The 21,191-nt window shown below is 40.1% G+C and overlaps 1 protein-coding gene across 4 annotated transcripts in view; it reads right to left on the bottom strand.

Annotated features, from left to right (window-relative positions):
- Positions 1–10,973, bottom strand: part of mark1 (MAP/microtubule affinity-regulating kinase 1) — a 175,545-nt gene extending 164,572 nt beyond the window's left edge. For 3 of the 4 annotated variants that reach the window (XM_080200556.1, XM_080200555.1, XM_080200557.1), the window contains exons 1-3: positions 10,547–10,860; positions 9,041–9,244; positions 8,190–8,243 (exon numbers count right to left, since the gene is read on the bottom strand). In XM_080200556.1, the coding sequence (XP_080056682.1) occupies positions 8,190–8,243; positions 9,041–9,244; positions 10,547–10,597 (309 nt within the window). In that variant the 5' untranslated portion in view covers positions 10,598–10,860. Of the gene's footprint in view, positions 1–8,189; positions 8,244–9,040; positions 9,245–10,546 lie in introns of all 4 variants that reach the window. The other variant, XM_080200554.1, reaches the window with a different exon arrangement.
- Between the last annotated feature and the right edge of the window lie 10,218 nt (positions 10,974–21,191).

Raw genomic sequence — 21,191 nt, 5'->3', positions numbered from 1 at the left:
TCACTGCAATTTTCTTTTCACTGCCTCCCTCTCCCCTACTGCTTCCATTTGTCGACCATTCATTTTTGCTAAATGCCTTTGGCTGAATTTGAACCCAGCAACTAACCAGCTTCTCTATTATCATTAGGCCTTCTTACTCTGCCAACCCATCATTACAAAAAAAATACACAAACATGGAAAAAGTCTGACAAAAAAAATGCACACAAAGCATAAGAACAGACAAAAGACTCAAATTAGAAGACAGCAGCAGATCAGGTGCTGCACTGATGGGTGGAAGGGAAACGACTTCCAATAGCATTTCAGCAGACTTGACAGGTGAAGGCTATTGCAGTTCACTAACTTGGTGCCTTCCTAATAATTGATGTGGGGGTACTGCAAATGGAAACACCATTGCGTGGAGCTGGGCTGAGCAAAAGGTAAAAGGAAGAAAAGCAAATAAAGCATCCCAGACTGCTGCCACATGCCTCACAATACAATCAACTTCAGCACTGATAGAAAACTGCAAGTCAGCTGCCTGCTCAACTCCTCAATTAAGAAATTGTGTGGAGACAAAAGTGAAATTAAACAAAAAAAAGACTTGCTAGACAAATGTCCATGTTTAATGTACAAACCTGAAATTTGGTAACCTCATACAGAGGTAAGGAAGCTGCAGGTAAAATGAATAGATGGTGGATTGCGCAACAAGTTGACCAACAGACAGAACGGGAAATTGAAGTAACGTGCCTTGGAAAGTAAACTGCAGCACAGAGTTATGCTGCAGGTTACTAAGTGGATCTAGCCATTCTCTTTTGCGTAGGCAGATGAAAAGCTTACAGGTGGTAACTTAAAAGGAGGCAAAAAAAACTATTTTAAAACTACAATTTTGACTTTGTTAGCGGCACAAATTGCTAACAAGTTTACCATGTAACACAGTCAAATCAAAAAACATAATCCCATCAACTTAGAAGTGTAACATTGTATACAATTAAATGGACCACTAAAGATTTATCCAGATGCTGCATTGATCTGTTTTAGTTTATACCCCTTCAGCAGTTAACCATAGGAAGAGGAGATGAAACAATAACAAGACATCATATGCAATCCACAAAAAAATACAAGCATAAGAGGCAAACTCCTCACACAAAGAAACATAGTCGGCTGAGATGACTGCTATGTGATAGATCATAAGACAACAGATTGGGTTACAAGAAATAGAAAATATCAGTGGGACAGAGGGACCATACAGCAATATTACCTGCAAGACTAAAACCACTCTGCCAGTTTATCCTTGGTCCCTGAAGGTAGCAGGTAAATAAAAAAAGCACATGCGTTATGTGCCTATATTAGCCAAGGTATAGATATAAGAGCAGGGAGGTTAAGATGGAGCTATAGAAACTATTTGTTACACCACTGCTAGAAAACTGTATGCAGTTCTGCTCACCACACCATAGGAATGATGTGATTGCACTAGAAAAGATGAAGAGATTCACTAGGATGTTGCCTGGGTTGGAGCCTTCCAGCTAAGAGGTGCTGGTTAGGCTGTTGTTGGTGGAAAAGTCTTGCTACTGTATGATTTGAGTGCATACAAATATTCCCAAATCCTACAAAAACGCAAAACATGATTCATTAATTCATCACAAGATCTTGTTTAAAATGTTATCTTTATGTCTTTAAAGCAATGATGGGTGGAAGCACCACATTGTAAAGTGTTTGCTATTATGATTGACCTATTGCCTAAGACAACCTAAATATGGATAGTCATACAGCAATATTACCTGCAAGACTAGAACCACTCTGCTAGTTTTATAAATAACCAGGAAAATTCAAACTTTTCCTTGCTGCTGTAGAATGAAATATTGCTTGCAGTGGGCAAATTTTTTTAAAAAACAAAAAATAACCACTTACATTAGAGCCACAGCATGGAAGAGGGAAAAAAAGAATAATTTGGCAACAAAGCACAGATATTCTGTGGTGGTGGCATAGTTGGATTACTAGTCTAGTAATAATACTGAGACCCATGGCAAGATTATGGGATCCTGGTTTGAATCCAACCACAGCAGATTTTTGGGGAAGACACAGTGGCAGTGGTTAGCACTGTTGCCCTACAGCACCTGGGACCTGGGTTTAATTCCGGCCTCAAGTGACTGAGTGGAGTCTGCACATCCTCCCCATGTCTGTGTGGGTTTCCTTTGGCTGTTCCTGTTTCCTCCTACAGTCCAAAGATGTGCAGGTTAGGAGGATTGGCCATATTAAATTGATCAGTGTCTGGAGGATCAGCAAGATAAATACATGGGATTACGCTGATTGGAATTGGGTGGGATTGTTGTTGGTGCAGGCTCGATGGGCCAAATGGTCTCCTTCTGCACTGTAGGGATTTTATGAGTCTATTCTATGAATACTCTAAAGCAGCCAAATTAAATTTCCTTAGGTTAGATAAGTTTTGTACAAAGGTACACTTTCATTACGGTCATCACTTTGCGCACTTTAAAATTGGACTTCTACATTTGAGAATTATACACAAAGCCCTTGAGCAGAAAGCTGTACAGACACCAATTCATCTGTGAATTGCCTCAAAATGAAAATGTTAGAAGGCAATTACAACTAAAACATGCTTCTCTCGCCTAATCTGGGCTGCAAATATACATGCACCTGGCAGTCTGAAAATTTCCCTCATCAAATGGCAATTAAACTATGATTGGTCTCATGATCTATTTAAGTTACTCCATCATTTGGATTACTGAATCTTAAGGTGACAATTCAAGTTAGAAGCTAATCAAAAATTGTCCTTCGTAAGCATAACTAATTCCATTAACTATAAATAAAGCTAAAAGAGATAAGTTTCAATAACTAATGGGGGCAAGGGTGGGGGGGTGATATCTAAAAAAGTTTTACTCCATTTTTCTCCATACTTTAAACCACAAACACTGCCCAATTAGTAAAATCAAGTAATTTATTTTCAGGATCTAAAAAAAGCTATTTTTAAGTACACAAGAAATAAAGTAAAGTAATGGTTATCTCTGAGGCTGTGTAAAACAAAAAGTTCTTGCCATCTGTCAACCTATTTAAGTAAAAGTACTGAAGAGTATTTGAATAAACATGCTGCTACTTATTTGCCTGCACTTGCTTTGTCAAAAATGTACTTATGCGGTTAAACTGGGTCTGTGTTATAATACTTAAAATGTTACCCACTACGTACAGTTTAAAATCACACAATCATGTAAAGTCATGAGCTATATCGGCTAAATTTGCCACCAACACGCCATCAAAAAGGAAGGACTTTTTTTTTTAAATCTTCAACATTCAGCCTGTGCATTTGGCTTTTAAATACTCAATGCCATTGATGTATTTGCAATAATCTTCTCTCCAAATTTGAATCAGGCCTTAAAAATCTAAAACCACAAAATTCAATCAATGAGAAATCTTTTTAACAATTTAACGTTAGAGAAGAAAGGGCGTAGAAGCAGCAAAACATCAAACATTACCCTTATAGTGGAAGAACACAATTCTTGAGGTATTCATTAGCTAAATGTTTTCTTTAAAACATCCTTTTTTATGCAAACCAAGTTGGTGTATATTTTTGGTAGGAGAGTGAGTCAACTACTTAGTCCTGAACAACCCACTGCCATTTTAACACTAAGCTTATAGGTGGAATTTGACAAGAGGAGGAGAGACATTCAAATCATAAGCTGCGAATGAATGCAGTTTTTGATGCTAAGATAAAAGGTAAAGTCACCAAAGTCCCAGATAACCATAAGCTCCTCTCCCTTTTGAAGGGGAAAGAACTGACTGGTGGTGATTTTAAGATAAGGCTCACCACACCATAGATGAGACGCATGTTGGAGAAGGCAATCCTCAACCAGTATGGGAACTGAATCTGAACTGTCAGAATTGAATCTGAATTGGCGTCACTCTACATCACGGACCAGCCGTCCAGTCAACTGAGCTAACCGACTCCCCAGCTGGATGTCCCACACTGGGTAAAAACCCTCCAGATTGTACATTTCCTTTTGGGCTATAGCAAAAATAATAAGGCAGCAAGTCATTGTACAAGACAAAACCCTCATTAGAAACTATGCTAGAAATATATAGCATTTCACAGCAGTCTCTAACCATAATATTATAATCCTGATAGCTCTGTCCACAAACCAGCCTCATTTCCTTCTGCTCCACACCAAGTAAGATCTTTCCTCATCATATACAAAAATTGTTTTGAATTTAACACGGATCTGAAGGAGCAATTACAACTGATACAGGCTACTTTAACCCAATGCGTGAACTTCAATTTTTTATATCCCTCACTTATGCCGTTTGAGCAACTTTCATTAACATCAGCAGTGTTTCTCTTTTTAAACAAAAGAAAGTGCTTTGACCTCAAGCCAAACAAAATGGTCGGTTTTATAAGTATTTGTCTCCCAGCAGTTGTGAAATATCCCATATATTGTTGATTATGTAACTGCTGTCAATCATTCCTCTGTAAGAGAATGAATAATAATCCAAACATGAATGAATTATACTTTCATTGGTCTGTGAAATGATAGGTCATACTCATAGGGCGAGAAAGAGCTGGGATCTTCAAGCTGCCATCGGCCCAAAACTGGAAAATCCCACCCGAGGTCAATGGACCTTTGTGTGGTCCACCACCGGAACACTACAACAGGAGAAAAGGAGAAATTCTCCCCAGCAACTGCAAACTGCTCACATTTTAAACAACCAGAAGTCTATAGTTTATTGCAATTTATCTTGTAAAATCTCAAACCGTAAAATTCATTATGAATCACTGAAACCTATTTCAAAAATTCAACATTAGACAAACAAAAGGAAGGCATAAAATAGCAATAAAGTTTAACATGCTGCTTGTAGGGAAAACGTATGCTGCAATTAAAAATATTGACACAAAAAGATTCAGAAGGAAATTTAGATTTCCCCATGTCATAGAAATCATAGAATTCTTACAGAGCACAATGAGGCCATTCAGCCCATCGAGTCTGCACCACGCACCAAAAGAGCACTCTACCTGTGCACACTCCCCTGTTCTATCCCCATAACCCCACACCTTGATCATGACCAATCCACCTAACCTGCATATCATAGGATACTAATGGTCAATTTAGACTGGCCAATCCACCTAACTCACACATCTTTGGACTTAATTTTCTCTCACACTCTTATCCATACACATAGTACCACTTGCACACAAAGTAATTGATGTGGTTCAAGAAAGTAAATTGAATCTTTTAGCTAAAATATTTTAAGACACTCAAGTTTCACCTGCATGATGTGGCTGAGTATTGTGGCTTCTCTTTCCCCTTCCTGTCAAGCAACATAAGATGGCTTTGCAAGACCACAATGATGGATTTCACAGGCCATAACTAGCAGTAAGAAAACTGCGCAGAATATGTATGATACAAAATAGGGTGATTTGTTAGTTGTAATACAATCTCAGTTTCTTCAGAACTTCTTGAAACATGATGTGATTGTTTTAAATAACCTTGGACCAAAACACAAAAGTAAAGTGATCAAGAATGGAAGATATCTAATTTCATTCCATTATTCAGAAAGGGAGGGTGGCAGAAAGCAGAACACTACAGGCCAGTTAGCTTAACAACTGTCATAGGTAAAATGTTAGAAGCTATTAAATAAGTTGTAGCAGGACACTTGGATAATTTTAAGGTAATAAAGGCAGATTCAACATGGTTATGTGAAGTGGAAATCATGTTTAACCAACTTATTGGGTTCTTTGAGAAAATAATGTGTCGCGATAAAGGGGAATCAGCGGCTGCGTGGTACTTCATCTTCCAGAAGGCACTTGATAAAGTGCCACATTAAAGGTTATTGCAGAAAATAAGAGCTCATGTTCAGCAGGTAACATATTGACATGGACACAAGATTGGCTAACTAACAGAAATTGAAGAGTAAACATAAAGCAGAGAGTAGGTATTTTTTCAGGTTGGCAGTACATAACGAGTGTTGTGCCAAAGGGATCACTGCTGCTGCCTCAACTGTTAAAAATTTGCTGTTGACACTAAGGAAGCTAGGAAAGTAAGCTATGAAAAGGACATAAAGATATAGATAGGTTTATTGACTCAGCAAATGGAGTACAATATACAAAATATGAAATTATCCATTTTGACAAATTAAAGATAAGCATATTATTTAAATTATGAGAGATTGCGTCTCAGAGCTCTGCAGAGGAATGTTGCTGGCTTGGTGCATGAATTGCACCTGGTATGCAGGTACAGCAAATAATTAGGAAAGCTAATAGAACATCATCACTTATTGCAAGGGGAATTGAATATAAAAGTAGAGAGGTTATGATTCAGTTATACAGAGCATTGGTGAGACCACATCTGGGAGAACTGTGTACATATTAGCCACTTTAAGAAAGAATGTAAATTATTGGAAGCAATAATTACCAGACTTATACCTGGAATGGGCAGTTGTCCTTTGAGGAAAGGCTAGGCATATATCCAATGGAGTTTGGTACAGTAAGAGGTGACTTGGTGGAAACGTAACAAGTCCTGAGGAGGCTTGACAGGATGGATGGATGGATGGATGAAGGATTTTCCTCTTCAAGAATCCAGAATTTGGGATCACTGTTTAAAAATTAGGGGTCACCTACTTAAAATGGAAGTGAGGAGAAATTTTCTCTTTCAGAGATTTGTGAGCCTGAAAATGCGATGAAAACAGAGTCTTGAACATTTTAAGGCAGAAGTGGATAGATTGTTGGAAGGCAGAGTAGTAATAAGTTATCGGGAGTAGGCGGAATGCAGATTTGTGGTTACTATCAGGTCAGCCATGATCTTATTAAATGGTGCAGCAGGCTCGGAGGGCTGAATGGCCTGTTCGGTTTCTTGTCCGTATGTTCATAATAGTTTCACATCAAATATATAGCACAGAAGCAGGCCAATTAGTTCAACTTGTCTATGCCTGTGCTTATGCTCCACAAGAACCTCCGCCCAATCTTTTGGGCTATGAAAGGTTAAAATAGGAAAGCGTTTGCCCTCATGGCAACTATGATTTCTTGAAATCAACTTTCTTCAAACTGATGAAAAAAATGAAATGGGTGATGAACCATTTATTGCTGTTTACATCTACACTTGATTACAGGTTGTGTGTTGACCTACTGCTAAAGTTAGCTATGGCCGGGATGTTCAATCCCCACCACCTTGGGTTCCCCTGTGGTGAATGTGGCAAACTATTCAAAAGTGCTCTGAATCGATGGGACAGAAGATCGGGAGGGGATGGAAAATTTCTGCTAACGTTCCATTTAAGTCTACATAATCATCTTCAATAAAGTGTCTTAGTGTATCTGCCATTTACAAACAAGTTATACGTATATCAGTTATTAATAATGTAAAGGTGAAACATTTCAGACATTGCTCTGCCCCCTTCCTAAAAAAATTTCCCAAAGACATCTTTAAAGATACTCTACCCTTTAAGCTTGACATATCAAGGGGTGGCTAATATTTTAATATCAACTAAAAACACTAATGTCCATCTTCTATGTATTATTTCCTGTCCCACTACCCAACTAAATTCAATGTCAATAATAAACACAACATATATACAGTAACTCTTACCGGCAAGGAAAAGTGCTTCTATCATTTCCAAACAGATTTATATTTCAATTTAAAAACAAATACAGCATTACAGTTTGGCTCAACTAGTTTACTGTTTGGCTTTCATAATATATTGTAAAAAATATGCCTTCTCAGCAAAGAAACTTGTTCTTTGTTGTGAGGCAATGACTATTCACAATCCATAGAATATATTATGAAATAATTCTGTATAATAGTGACTGCGATTAATAATTTGTGATAATCATTTTTTCTGCTGAATGAATATAACAGGCAGAGTAACAAAAACCTCTTCCTCAAACTATCCATAAAGTACTGACTTTCAGTCAAAAGTTTAACAAGTATTATCACTCTTGCTGTAAACAAACAACATTGTGGAGATGAAAATCCAATGAGAACATTTTCTGCACACAGCCAACTACCTCTTTTGCCTTACAATGCAAGGTATACACAGTAACATTGCTTTAGGTCTAAACTTATTCAGTCTACACAGAAATCCCAAAACCACCATTCCCTTGTTACTCAAAGTAATACTGCTGTGCAAATACAACACAAATTCATTCATATTTTCTCTGTTTGCCTCCATTGATAAAGCTAAAAAAAATGAATTTGCAATTGGAGATAAAACTGTACCTTTTGTAGACTAGTAGGATTCAGCTGTGTTTTGTCAATTATTTTAACAGCAACCTGAAAATGATTAAGAGATTAAGAAATTCAATACTTGAATTTTTTTTTTAGAAAGAATGCACAGTTTTACAAACAGATGCTCAAAGACATGAACATCGAGACTGCCTGACATCCAAGTCTGTCTCATTCTGCTTTCTGTCAATAACTCACAAAGCAATTTTTTTATATAACTAGAGCTTGTCTGGGTGCGAGACCTGAAATGTACTTAGGGACAGAGTTAAGAAAAACCAATCGTTTCTCTTTAGAATATCAAATGCAAATTTTCAACAGGAAAAAGCACTAAAATCTTAGCAGTAATCAAAACACTTCAGCAATTGATACTGACAAAATTTAACATTTAAAATAAACAAACAAGATATAATACAGAGAACCTAGAGTTTACAATTTTGTAGCACTCAGTTAAGTATATGATAACAGCATACGAATACTGGTTCAGATAGCATCCAGGGAGCACACCAAAACCTCTGCGACATCCGAGTGTTTAGAGACATACCAGAGATAAGACACAGAACCCTTGAAACATTATCTTGCATATCATGACTAATCTATATGCCTGTTTTGCTTTGCCAAACGTTCCTAATCAGAATGAGGGAATCAACCATGACTGGGTCAGCCTTCCAGGCAAATGGAAGGTACATGGCAACTACAGGCCCCGTGCAAATGGAATTAGAAAAAAACATTTAAAAATATATATTTAAACACAAAATGAGGAAATGGCTCCAATTGAAAAACAGTACAAATACAGCAAAAACTGAAGTAAAATGTTGATAACACGAAGCAACCAAAATTAAACTCACTTCTCTTCCAGTCAGAACATGTCGTGCCAATTTTACTTTTGCAAAGTTTCCCTTGCCTATAGTCTTTAGCAGCCTATAATTCCCAATGTGGGGTTGCTCTTCAGTTGTAGATGCCACTGAATTTCTGCATCGTGGTAGGTTTTGTCTACTACTTGATTTGGAAGGCTGGATTTGTGAGTCACCATATCCATCAAGAGATGTGTGCTGCAAAAGTAGCCAGGTACAAACTATGTTAATTATCGCACAGCACAAGTAGTATTTGCATAGTACTCTATACATTTTAATTGCATGTAGCAATTTAGATGCACAATATTCATTGCTTTGAACACTTTCCACAACAATCATTGGCCAGTACTGCATATAATGCATGCTAAATATCTACCACTGTACTTGGATGACTTCAGCATTAATCGACTACTCAAACAAAGCTCCCTTACTGAAAACTAAACATAAATATATATTAAACCAGGCTTCCTCTCAAATTAACAAGTCCAAAACTAAAAATAAAATCATTGTAGTGTAGGGAAATGGTTTATGTCAACGTCCTGCTGAATAAAACACGCATAGTGAGACTAAAGGGCATTTAAAAAGGCCCAATGTTGGAGAGGGGTAGAATGCAACTAAATAACCAGTCAGTGGGGAAAAACAACACAAAATTCGCACTGGTAATATTTTGGTTTTGAAGTAGGTTCCTGGATAGTGTGGTTGACCCTTAACTCTCCTCCCATTGAATCGTCAGCCTTCACAGCCCTTGTATTTTCATCCTCCAAAATACATTGTTGGGGGGGGGGGGGGGGGTGGGGGTGTTTGAAAGCATTGTGAAAGATACATTGATAATAAGGCAGATGGTGGTGTTGTATGCTTGACAACTCAAAAGGCAAAAAAAAGGGAGAGAGAAAAAAAAACTCCCACAGTAACGGATCAAACTGGAAAAACACTGCGCCAGTTGGGAAGTCTGCATTGAGCGAAACTAAACAGGGACGGGGCTCTTTTGTGGTCCAGTAAACCGCTCCCTGTCATTGAGCTGCTCCCTCCAGTCAAAGGCAGCCAGCCTTAAATGGATATTTGCAGGCTGAAGGATTGGGGGGGGGGGGGGGGAGGAGAGGAGGAGAAGGAGGATGAAGAATGAGGGGTGCAAAAATCAAGCAAATGGAAGGCAGGATTTTTAAATTCAGTCTAAAGGAAGTAGCCTTTTCCTCAGGGGGAGAAAAACCCCTTGTACATGATATGGAGAGAGAGGCCTGTGAGATCGATGAAGCAGGCGAGTCAGTGCCTCTACTCCTCTCCAAGGGATCTCTCTCTCTCTCTCTCTTTATTTTTTAAATATTATGCTGGAACCATCTCCCGGAGCAGCCAGCCGGCCGGCAGAACATCCCTTTCCTCAGCAAGAAACACACACATCCTCTCAGCAAGTCTCTCCAAACACCCCCCTCGCCCCCGCCGGCCCTCGACTGGAACCTTCACATCAAAGTAACAAGAATAAAAATGAAACATTGTCTCACTCACATTTTCGGTGTCGCGCTCATTCACTGTGGGCAATGGCGTTCTGGTCGACATTTTGGCTTCACACTCTGCTTTAGGCCGAATCCTTCCTTTTTCCTTTATTTCTTCCCACTCGCACTTCTCCCCCTCTCTCTCTTTCCTTTTGCCTTTCTCTCTTCCTCCCCCTCCCCTCAAATAAAAGAGGTCTCTGCCGGAGAAGGGAACGCTCGCCTACATGTTGGATAGGAAATTCTCCATTACTGACCGGGCATCTATTGGTTAGTGAGGGAAGGGAGGGGAGGGGATGAAGAAATCTGTATGAATTGAAAGAGGAGGAGAGACAGAAAGAGAGAGAAAAGAAAGAGGGAGAGGAAAAAAAAAGGGGGGGAAGGAGGGGAAAGGGAAGGAAGAGAAGGAGCTGGAGAGGAGACGGGAGGGGGGGGTAAGCAAAGCAACTGGAGCTCAGGTATACTTGTCACCACAAGCAGACAGGGGCTGAGAGGGAGTTTGTGAGCGTACATACATCCTGAGAGCCAGTGTACAGACAGCGATCCCAGCGGCAGCCAGCCCCAGTACTAAGTACTTACACAGCACACACTCTCTCTCTTCCCCTCCTGGACTTTTACCAAAAGGGGTCCAATAAGTATCTAGTCTACCATCCTGCAACACAAATCAATATTTCAATCCAATGACATTGACATGATCTTTTGCATATTAGATTCCCCCCCCCCCCTCGTGAATATTATCTTTGTTGTCGATTTTTTTCCATCTATCCACCCCCCCCCATGTACAAAATGAAATGATTCTTTCAAAAAAAACTTGAATATCAAATTTATTCTGATAAATTTATAATCAGGGCAAAGCAATTTTATGGGGGTGGGGAGAAGTAAGGGAACAACTCTTCCCCCCTTGGTTGATGATATTAATTCAGAAGCTTTTGGGATTACAGAAATGGATTATTTTTTTTGCCGGGTGAGGTGATTATGTGTAGGAATTAATTCATCCAAATAGTGTCACAAGGGCACTCGTCAATTGTCAGCCGCCACCCCCTCCCCCTCCCCCTCTCCATCGGTTATCGCATTCTCGTTGGATACAATGAACAGCATGAATTACAGTTATCATTGTTACTATGATTCCTATTGATTGCAACCCAGCAGTAACACAGGCCAAGCATTGCAGATGCTGGGAATCTGAAATACAAAAAAAAATTGCTGGAAATACTCAGCAGGTCAAGCAGCATATGTGGAGAGAAACAGAGTTAACATTTAAGGTGGAATTAAGAGGTCATTTCCACTTGAAACTTTAACCTTTTCTCTCCACAGGTGCTACCTGTCCTGCTGAGTGTTTCCAGTATTTTTTATTTGTTCACCGGATGTTGGCCTCGTTGGCTTGGCCAGCATTTGGTGTCCATCCCTAATTGAGGAGCTGCCTTTCTTGAACTGTTGCATTCCATGTGTTGTAGGTGCACCCATTGTACTATTAGGAAGGGAGCTCCAGGAATTTGACCCAGCAGCAGCTACAGCGACAAGTTAAAGTGATGCGTGATGGGGGGGGGTGGGGACTTTCAGGTGGTGTGGTGTTTCCATGCACCTGTTATTCTTGTTCTTCTAAGTGGTAGAGGTCACATATTTGGAAGGTGCTGTCAAAGGAGCCTTGGTGAGTTGCTGCAGTGCTTTGTGTACATGGCGCACACTGCTGCCACAGTGTGTATGTGGTGGATTGGGTGCCAGTCAAGGGAGATACTTTATCCTGGATGGTGTCGACCTTCTAGAGTGTTATTGGTGTTGCATTCATCCTGGAAAATGGAGATTATTCTGTCATATCCCTGACTTGTTCCTTGCCAGTGGTGGATAGGCTTTGGGGAGTAGGGAGGTGAATTAAACTCTGAGGAATTCCCAGCCTTTGACTTGCGCTTGTAAGCACTGAATTCATATAGCTGCATTTTTTAGTCAATGGTGACACCTCAGGATGTTGACAGAGGGGGATTTAGTGATGGTAAATTCATTCAATGTTAAAGGGAGATGGTTAAATTCTCCCTTGCTGGAGGAGTTCATTAGCTCTTGTGTGGCCTTGACTGTTGCTTATCAGTCCAAGCTGAAATGTTATCAGGGCCTTGCTGTAAATGGACTGCTTCAGTATCTGAGAAGTCAGAAATGATGCTGAATATTGTGCAATCATTCCCATTTCTGACCTTATGATGCAGGGAAGGTCACTGGTGAAGCAGCTGAAGATGGTTGGGCCTAGGACACTACCCTGAGGAGCCCCTGCAGTAATATCCCAGGAGTGAGATGATTGATGACCCCACAACCACAACAATTTTCCTTTGTGCAGGGTCTGACTCCAACAGTGGAAAGTTTACACCCTGATTTCCATTAACTCCAGTTTTGCTAGGGCTCCTTGATGCCACACCTGGTCAATTGCTGCCTTGATGTCAAGGGCTGTCACTCTCACCTCACCTCTTGAATTCAGCTCTTTTGTCCGTGTTTGACCAAGGCTGTGGTGAAGTCAGGAGCTGAGTGGCTTTGGCAGATCCCAAACTGAGCAGTTATTGCTAAGTAAGTTCCAATTTATTTGCACTATCAATGCCTTCCATCATTTTTCTGATGATCAACAATAGACTGATGGGCTGGTAATTGGCTGGGTTGAAACTACCCTCTTTTTTGTGGACAGGACATACCATTTCTGAAGTTAGAAATAGGAAAGGATCAGTCACATTGTTAGGGGTTTACTATAGGCCCACAAATAGTAATAGAGATGTGGAGGAGAAAATGGCAAAGCAAATTATGGATAGGTATGAAGGCCACAGGTAGTTTTCATGGGTGACTTTAACTTTCCAAATATTGATTGGAACCTTTATGGGTCAAATAGATCGGATGGGACACTTTTTGTACAGTGTGTGCAGGAGGGTTTCCTGACATAATATGTGGATAAGCCAACAAGAGGTGGGACCGCAATGGACTTGTACTGGGTAATGAACTGGGCCAAGTGTTAGATTTGTTTGTGGGAGAGCACTTTGGAGATAGTGATCACAATTCGGTGTCCTTCATTATTGCAATGGAGAGTGACAGAGTCACACGGCAGGTCAAGATTTATAATTGGGGCAGGGATAATTATGATGTGATTAGGCAAGAATTAGGGAGCATAAGATGGGAGCAGAAACTATCAGGTATGGGCACAATCGAAAATTGGAGCTTTTTCAAGGAACAAATACTGCATGTCCTTGATAGGTATATCCCTGGCAGGCAGGGAGGAAATGGCCGAGTGAGGGAACCATGGTTCACAAAATAGGTTGAATGTCTTGTTAAGAGGGAAAAGGAAGGGTATGTAAGGATGAAAAAACAAGGTTCAGTTGGGGCACTTGAGGGTTACAAGGTAGCTCGGAATGAGTTAAAGAAAGGGCTTAGGAGAGCTAGGAGCGGGCATGAGAAGTCCTTGGCGGGTTGGATAAAGGAACACCCCAAGGCTTTTTACTCTTATGTGAGAAATAAAAGAATGACCAGGGTGAGGTTAGGGACAGTCAAGGATAATAGTGGGAATTTGTGCATGGAAGAGATAGGTGAGGCGTTGAATGAATACTTAAGTGTTCACAAAGGAGAGGGACCATGTTTTTGAGGATGAGTGTGTGAGACAAGCTGATAGGATGGAGGAGGTAGATGTTCTGAGGGAAGATGTAATAGCAATTTTGAAAAACCCGAGGGTCGATAAGTCTCCTGGTCCAGATGGGACACATCCTAGGATGCTTTGGGAGGCAAGAGATGAGAATGCGGCGCCTTTGGCTTTGATCTTTGAGTCCTCACTGTCCACGGGGGTTGTGCCAGAGGACTGGAGAGTGGCAAATGTTGTTCCTCTCTTCAAGGAAGGAAATAGGAATCACCCTGGTAATTATAGGCCAGTTAGGCTTACTTTGGTGGTCGGTAAGTTAATGGAAAGGGTCCTGAGAGACCGGATTTATGATCATTTGGAAAGATGCAGTTTAATCCGGGATAGTCAGCACGGTTTCGTGAGAGGTAAGTCCTGCCTCACAAATTTGATTGAATTCTTTTGAGGAGGTAACTAAGTATGTAGATGAAGGTAGAGCATTTGATGTTGTGTACGTGGATTTTATTAAGGCATTTGATAAGGTTCCCCATGGTAGGCTCCTGAAGAAGGTAAGGAGGTGTGGGATAGAAGGAAATTTGGCCGATTGGATAAGTAACTGGCTATCTCATAGAAGACAGGGTGGTGGTGGAAGGAAAATTTTCAGGCTGGAGGCCAGTTACCAGCAATGTACCACAGAGGTCAGTGCTGGGTCCTCTGTTATTTGTGATTTTTATCAATGACTTGGAAGAGGGGGGTGAAGGATGGATTAGTAAATTTGCCGATGACACAAAGATTGGTGGAGTAGTGGATGAGGTGGAGGGCTCGTGTGGGCTGCAAAGAGACATTGATAGGATGCAGAGCTGGGCCAAAAAGTGGCAGATGGAGTTTAACCCAGATAAGTGCAAGGTGATTCATTTTGGTAGGACAAACTTGAATGCGGATTACAGCATCAACGGCAGGGTTCTGAGGAATGTGGAGGAACAGAGAGATCTTGGGGTTCATATCCACAGACCTCTGAAGGTTGCCACTCAAGTGGATAGAGCTGTGAAGAAGGCTTATTGTGTGTTAGCGTTAATTAACAGGGGGTTTGAGTTTAAGAGTCGTGGGGTTATGCTGCAACTATATCAGACCTTGATGAGACCACATTTGGAATATTGTGTTCAGTTCTGGTCACCTCACTATAAGAAGGATGTGGAAGCATTGGAGAGGGTGCAGAGGAGATTTACCAGGATGCTGCCTGGTTTGGAAGGTAGGTCTTAGGAAAGGTTGAGGGAGCTGGGGCTTTTCTCCTTAGAGTGGGGGAGGATGAGAGGCAACTTAATAGAGGTTTATAAGATAATGAGGGGGATAGATAGAGTGGACAAGTAAGAGTATTTCTTCGGGTGGATGTAGTTGTTACTCGGGGGCACAACTATAAGGTTCATGGTGAGAGATATAGGAGGGATGTCCAAGGTAGATTCTTCACTCAGAGAGTGGTTGGGGTGTGGAATGTGCACTGCCTACTGTGATAGTGGAGTCGGACACTTTAGGAACTTTCAAGTGGTTATTGGATAGGCAAATAGAGCACACCAGAATGATAGGGAGTGGGATAGCTTGATCTTGGGTTTGGACATAGCTCGGCACAACATTGAGGGCCGAAGGGCTGTACTGTCTGTACTGTTCTATGTTTCTATGAGGAAATTTTCCACTTCGTTGGGTAGATGCCAGTGTTGTAGCTGTATTGGAAAAGCTTTGCAAGGGACACGACTAGTTCTGGAGCGCAAGTCTTCAGTACTGTTGTCTAAATGTTATCAGGGCCCATGGCCTTTCAGCAATAACAAAGCTTCAGTGCAAAATACAGAATAAACTGGTCATTTTCACTGGAAATCATGTTTCAATTAACCCATGTAGCATTTCCAGTTAGACATGGGAATGGGCAGTAATATAGGTAAAATCACCATAGTCCTGGATGACTATAGGCTGCTGTCCCCTTTGAGGGGGAGAACTGACTGGTAGTGATTTTAATGTAAGGGTCACCATACCTCAGGCCAGGGACAAGGTGAGAAGACAGACATTCATGAATAATTTCAGCCAGCACAGGAATTGAACCGATGCTATTGGCACCATAAACCAGCTGTCCAGCCATCTGAGCTAAATTAAACCCCAGGCATTCATATCAGTTCATGCAATTTAAGCTTTCAAACCTAAAGCACTGAAAATGAAAAGTTTGTTAGGTTATAAAGCTTCCAGCTTAATACTTTTTGAAAACCAGAAAGTGGCTTGTGAGTTTGTGAAACATTTTGCAACTAAGAATTTTGAATTATTTCTTGAGTTTAATAATCATGGGCATTATTCATGCCACAGTGTGTAGAAAAGTAGTAATCAATGAAGAGGAAAGTTGCAGAATTCAGCAGAGCATAGGCTTGTAAAATGGCCAGCACATAGCAGCTGAAGTGTGAATGGATGCATTTTGGAAGGAAAAGTGACAAGCCATAATCTAAATCAAATGGCACAATTTTGTAAATGGGACATGAGCATAAAATTACCTTGCATTAATGTGTGTCCCACATCAAACTGGAAATGCCACGTGAATTAATTGAAACAAACATTATATGATTTCCAGTGAAATGGCCAATTTTTTTCCATTTTGCACTGAAACTTAGTTATTGCTGAAATAAAAACAAAATTTGTTGGAAATACTCAACGGATCAGACAGCATCTGTGCATAGAAGCAGGGTTAACATTTCAGGTCAGAAAAATGGTAAATGGACATGGGACACAGGTGTTTGTTCGCATATACATACCTTTCAAAGTGGCAGAGGACAAATTGAACAGGTTGTTCAAAAATATATGGGATCCTTGCTTTCTACATAGAGACACAGTACAAAAGCAATGAGTTAGATCTCAACCAAAGCAGTGTTTCCAATTCTTGGCATCAAACTTCAGGAAGGATGTCAAATTCATGGAGAAGGGTGCAGAGAAGATTTATCTCCACCACTAATACATGTTGGCCACAGTGGGTAGCATCTACAAAATGCACTGCAGCAATTTGCCAAGGGTCCTTCAACAGCACCTTTCAGACCTGTGATTTCTATGCTGAGGCAAATTTACACTTCGTGGGGTCCCTTGCAAATCTTCATTTCTGGGGTCCACCTCTCCCTCCCCATGATGTCCTGGCTATGTTTAGTTACCACCACCCCACCACACCGCACCCCCCCCTCCCCTCACCTCACTGCTGGACAGTGACTGTCCCCAACCAGCTGGCTCACATTGTGGCTTTCGCCTAATGCCTTGTACCTGACCTGACTGTGCTGACTGGCCTGCCCTTAGACCTGGATCAAGAAACCTGCTGACTGAACCTTTCTTCACAATGGTAAAACACAGCACCTGCTGCCTCTTTCCTTTCTTGCTTACACATTTTTCATTCTTCGTGCACGTGTGTCAACATTTGGACCAGTCTATCTTCTAAAGGGACTTGACCAATCAGAGCCTGATAATTCTGCATTTGCTGCTGATAGGCTAATTTGTATTTGTTGGGCCTATCAGCAAATGCAGAGTTATCAGGCTCTGGTCGGTGCCCACAGACACTGGCTGGTGCAGACTTTCCCCTAATGTTTGGAGCCCTGTGTCTAGGCACAGTGTGGTTCATTGTAAATTTGCCATAGCCCCTATGGCCTTGACGAGCTATAACGACATTGGCAGCTGATGCATGGCAAATCCATCACCTCTAAGTTCTCCATCAAGTCACTGTAATATTGACTTGGAACTATATCACTGCTCCTTCACTGTCGTTGGGTTAAAATCCTGGAACATCCAACCTAAGGGCGTTGTCGGTATATTTACACACTGTAGTCTGTAATAACTTAAGAAGTGGGTTCACCACTAGCTTTTCAAGGACAATTATGCGTGGGCAATAAATGCTTGTGACCACATGCCGTGGATGAATAACAAAATTTACGAGAAGTTTTTATAGAGTAAACAGAAAGAAATATTTTCCATGGATGAGAGTGTTGTTAACTAGAGGACACAGATTTAAGATAATTGACAAAATGTTCAAGGAGGAAATTAAGGGCTTTCATAACATAGTGAGTTGTTATGATCTGGAATGCAATCACTGAAAGGGTCATTGTAGTAGATTCAGTAGTAACTTCCAAGGAGAATTGGACACTCACTGGATGAAACTCATTGAAAGAGCTGGAATGGACATGATGGACATTGAATGATTCTATGAATGTTAAATTTTGAAAGGCATTTTGGTGCAGCTTAGAAAATTAAATCCTGTTTTCTCAACATAAAATATATCACAATAATCACACAAAATAAGTATCGAATTTGTCTAAAAGAAAATGTAAATATTTTTGTCTCTTGCAACATTGAAGCTCGATCTAGAGCTCCTCAGAAATTAAGACTATAAGGTCTTTTACACAGCATGTTGATATATATTATAGCCGGAAATTGAGTCACAGCAATTAGTATCAAAATTTCCAATAAATCTCTTCACGCTCTTGGCTAGTAATCTCACAAGCCCGTTATATTGTTCGTCTAGATATTACACAATCGAAAGCTCAATCTTGACTTGATATAGTCTACTATAGAAGTAGCTTAAGTAGTCTTCTGAATATAACCACATTCCAAAATATACATTAATGAAACATTCATCTTTTCTTCATGAGAAGCAGTGGAAAGAATGTTGGGTAATAAAACCTCTTCATTTCTAACAACACACAAATTCCAGGTCAAGTGTACCAGTGTAAATGATTTCCTGCACTAGCCATCATTATAACCTCCAAGAGGGTTTGCAGTTGTACTGTGAACCCATACTGAAGAGAAGTTTAGTCAGGACTACATAACTCACGTGGAAATCTATCATGAAACACACAACTTAAGCACAAGAGGACAAATTTACGAAGTAAGAACAACAATATGAATTTGGAAATGCAGGAGGTTTTTTTTACTGAAAGGATAGTAACTATGTGGAAAGGTTATGGCATAGTGATGGATCAAGAATCCTTAATGGGATTTACGAAGGCACTAGATAATTTCTTATTAATAAGAAGGATTCATGATTTTAGAACTGCACCAATGCAATACTGTAGATAGATTGAAGGTCTTCTCCTTCCTGAAATGGATACGCTCCAGTGTAGGCCCCAGCGTTGAATAAACAACATTCACTGTGTTGAATTATTTGGGTCCAGACTATTTTGAAAAGTTCTGCAAATGAAGTGAAGATCAAAACTTTGCTTACCAAAATGGCTATTAAGATTTCTCAGAATTAAAATAAATGTACAAAGCTTATCATCAATCTTTCATCAATTATGTTTATTTTTCCTAATATACAAGCAGCAACCTCTATAAAATAAAACACTATAAGGCCTTGCTTATTCCAAGCCTGCACTGGATTATGAGCTAGAGAACTGAATCATTATTAGCCAAACAATGACTGGCAGTAAATGAACAGGTCAAGAAGACCATTCATATCATTATATGCTAATCCTCAGGTCAACTTGTAGACGTTTTAGGAGTAAGAAGTTGGCTAATTAAGTTGTTTGGCTTAAAATTGTTAGAAAATTTGATGCTGCAAACATGTAATCTTCAGGATTATGAAACAATTCTACATTTAATTTTACTGTACAATTTTCTGCACGAATTATTACTTTAGAAGTTTTAAACACTGTGTTCACACAGTAATGGAACATTATAGCCCATCTGGAAGATTACCAGGAAAATCCATCTCTTGTTGTAAGACAACAGACAGAAAGGCAAACTGAGGATGGACTACTCCATGCCAGTATGGAGAGATGAGTCTGGATTGACCTTCATCTTTATATTAGAAATACATGAGCTGCTCTCAGCATTCTGTATCACATTACAATCTCCATGCAATATGGAAGTTTCAAGGTTCTATCCATCAGTTTTTCTGGCTAGAGAACTCTTTGCCAGGAATCAATTCAATTTTTTTCTATTCATTCAAGGGACATGGGCATCACTGGCTGGCCAGCATTTATTGCCCATTCCTAGTTGCCTGAGGGCATTTGAGAATCAACCACATGGCTGTGACTTTGGAGTCACATATAGACCACACCAGGGAAGGACGGCAGATTTCCTTCCCTAAAGAACATTAGTGAACCAGATGGGCTTTTCTGAAAATTGACAATGGTTTCATGGTCACCAGTAGATTTTTATTTCCAGATAATTTTATTGAATTGCACCATCTGCCATGCGGGATTTGAACCCGGATTCCCAGAACATTAGCTGAGTTTCTCGATTAATAGCCTAACAATAATACCAGTAGGTCATCACTTGTTGATATAAATAGGCTAAAGTCCAGCAGATTAATCACGCTATCATTTTGTTTAAGTATTTATTCTTTCATGGAATGTGGGCATTGTTGGCAGGGCCAGCATTTGTTGCCCATCCATATGTACCCTTGAACAGAGTGGCATACTAGGCTATTTCAGAGTCAATCACATTGATGTGACTCTGGAGTCACAGGTAGGCCAGACCAGGTAAGGGCTGCAGATTTCCTTCCCTAAAGAACATCAGTGAACCAGACAGGTCTTTTTTTTGAGAACTATCACAGTCACCATTATTGAGAATAGCTTTCAATTCCAGGTTGTAATAAGAGAATTCAAATTCCACCAGCTGCCTTTTGAACTTGTGTCCCCAGAGCATTAACCTGGGTCTCAGGATTACTATCCAGTGACACTACCACTACACCACTAGAATGTAATGAAGGGAAGGTGAAGCTAACCATTTCCTTTATTTATTAAATGAAACGCTGTAAAAAGAAATAGTTATATATCAATCCAGGAAATTGTCACAGGATTTCATATTCCAACATTTCTATTGTCAACCTTAACCAGCTCGCTTTTAGAAGGATTTCTTTTTGGTTCATTAATTGTTAATTTTAGCTTTTATCACTGGACCTGTTGGCATTAGATCAGCATGGAAATGTGCAGTTGGCCCACATCATCAGCTTAATGGTGCAATTAATTAACAGAGATCAGGAATTTTAAAATGTTCTAGTTTTGTTTGCTTTGTATCGGTGCACTTTTTTTTCTTTTGGGGAATAGTGCGGAAGTATTGGAAGGATAAGGAGGCTAATTTTCAA

The sequence above is a fragment of the Carcharhinus amblyrhynchos genome, chromosome 12 (assembly GCF_965287045.1).
Source record: "Carcharhinus amblyrhynchos chromosome 12, sCarAmb.v2.hapA, whole genome shotgun sequence".
NCBI classification, from domain to species: Eukaryota; Metazoa; Chordata; class Chondrichthyes; order Carcharhiniformes; family Carcharhinidae; genus Carcharhinus; species Carcharhinus amblyrhynchos.
Note: the sequence above shows the minus strand (reverse complement) of the source record. Positions and strands in the feature narration are given on the sequence as shown.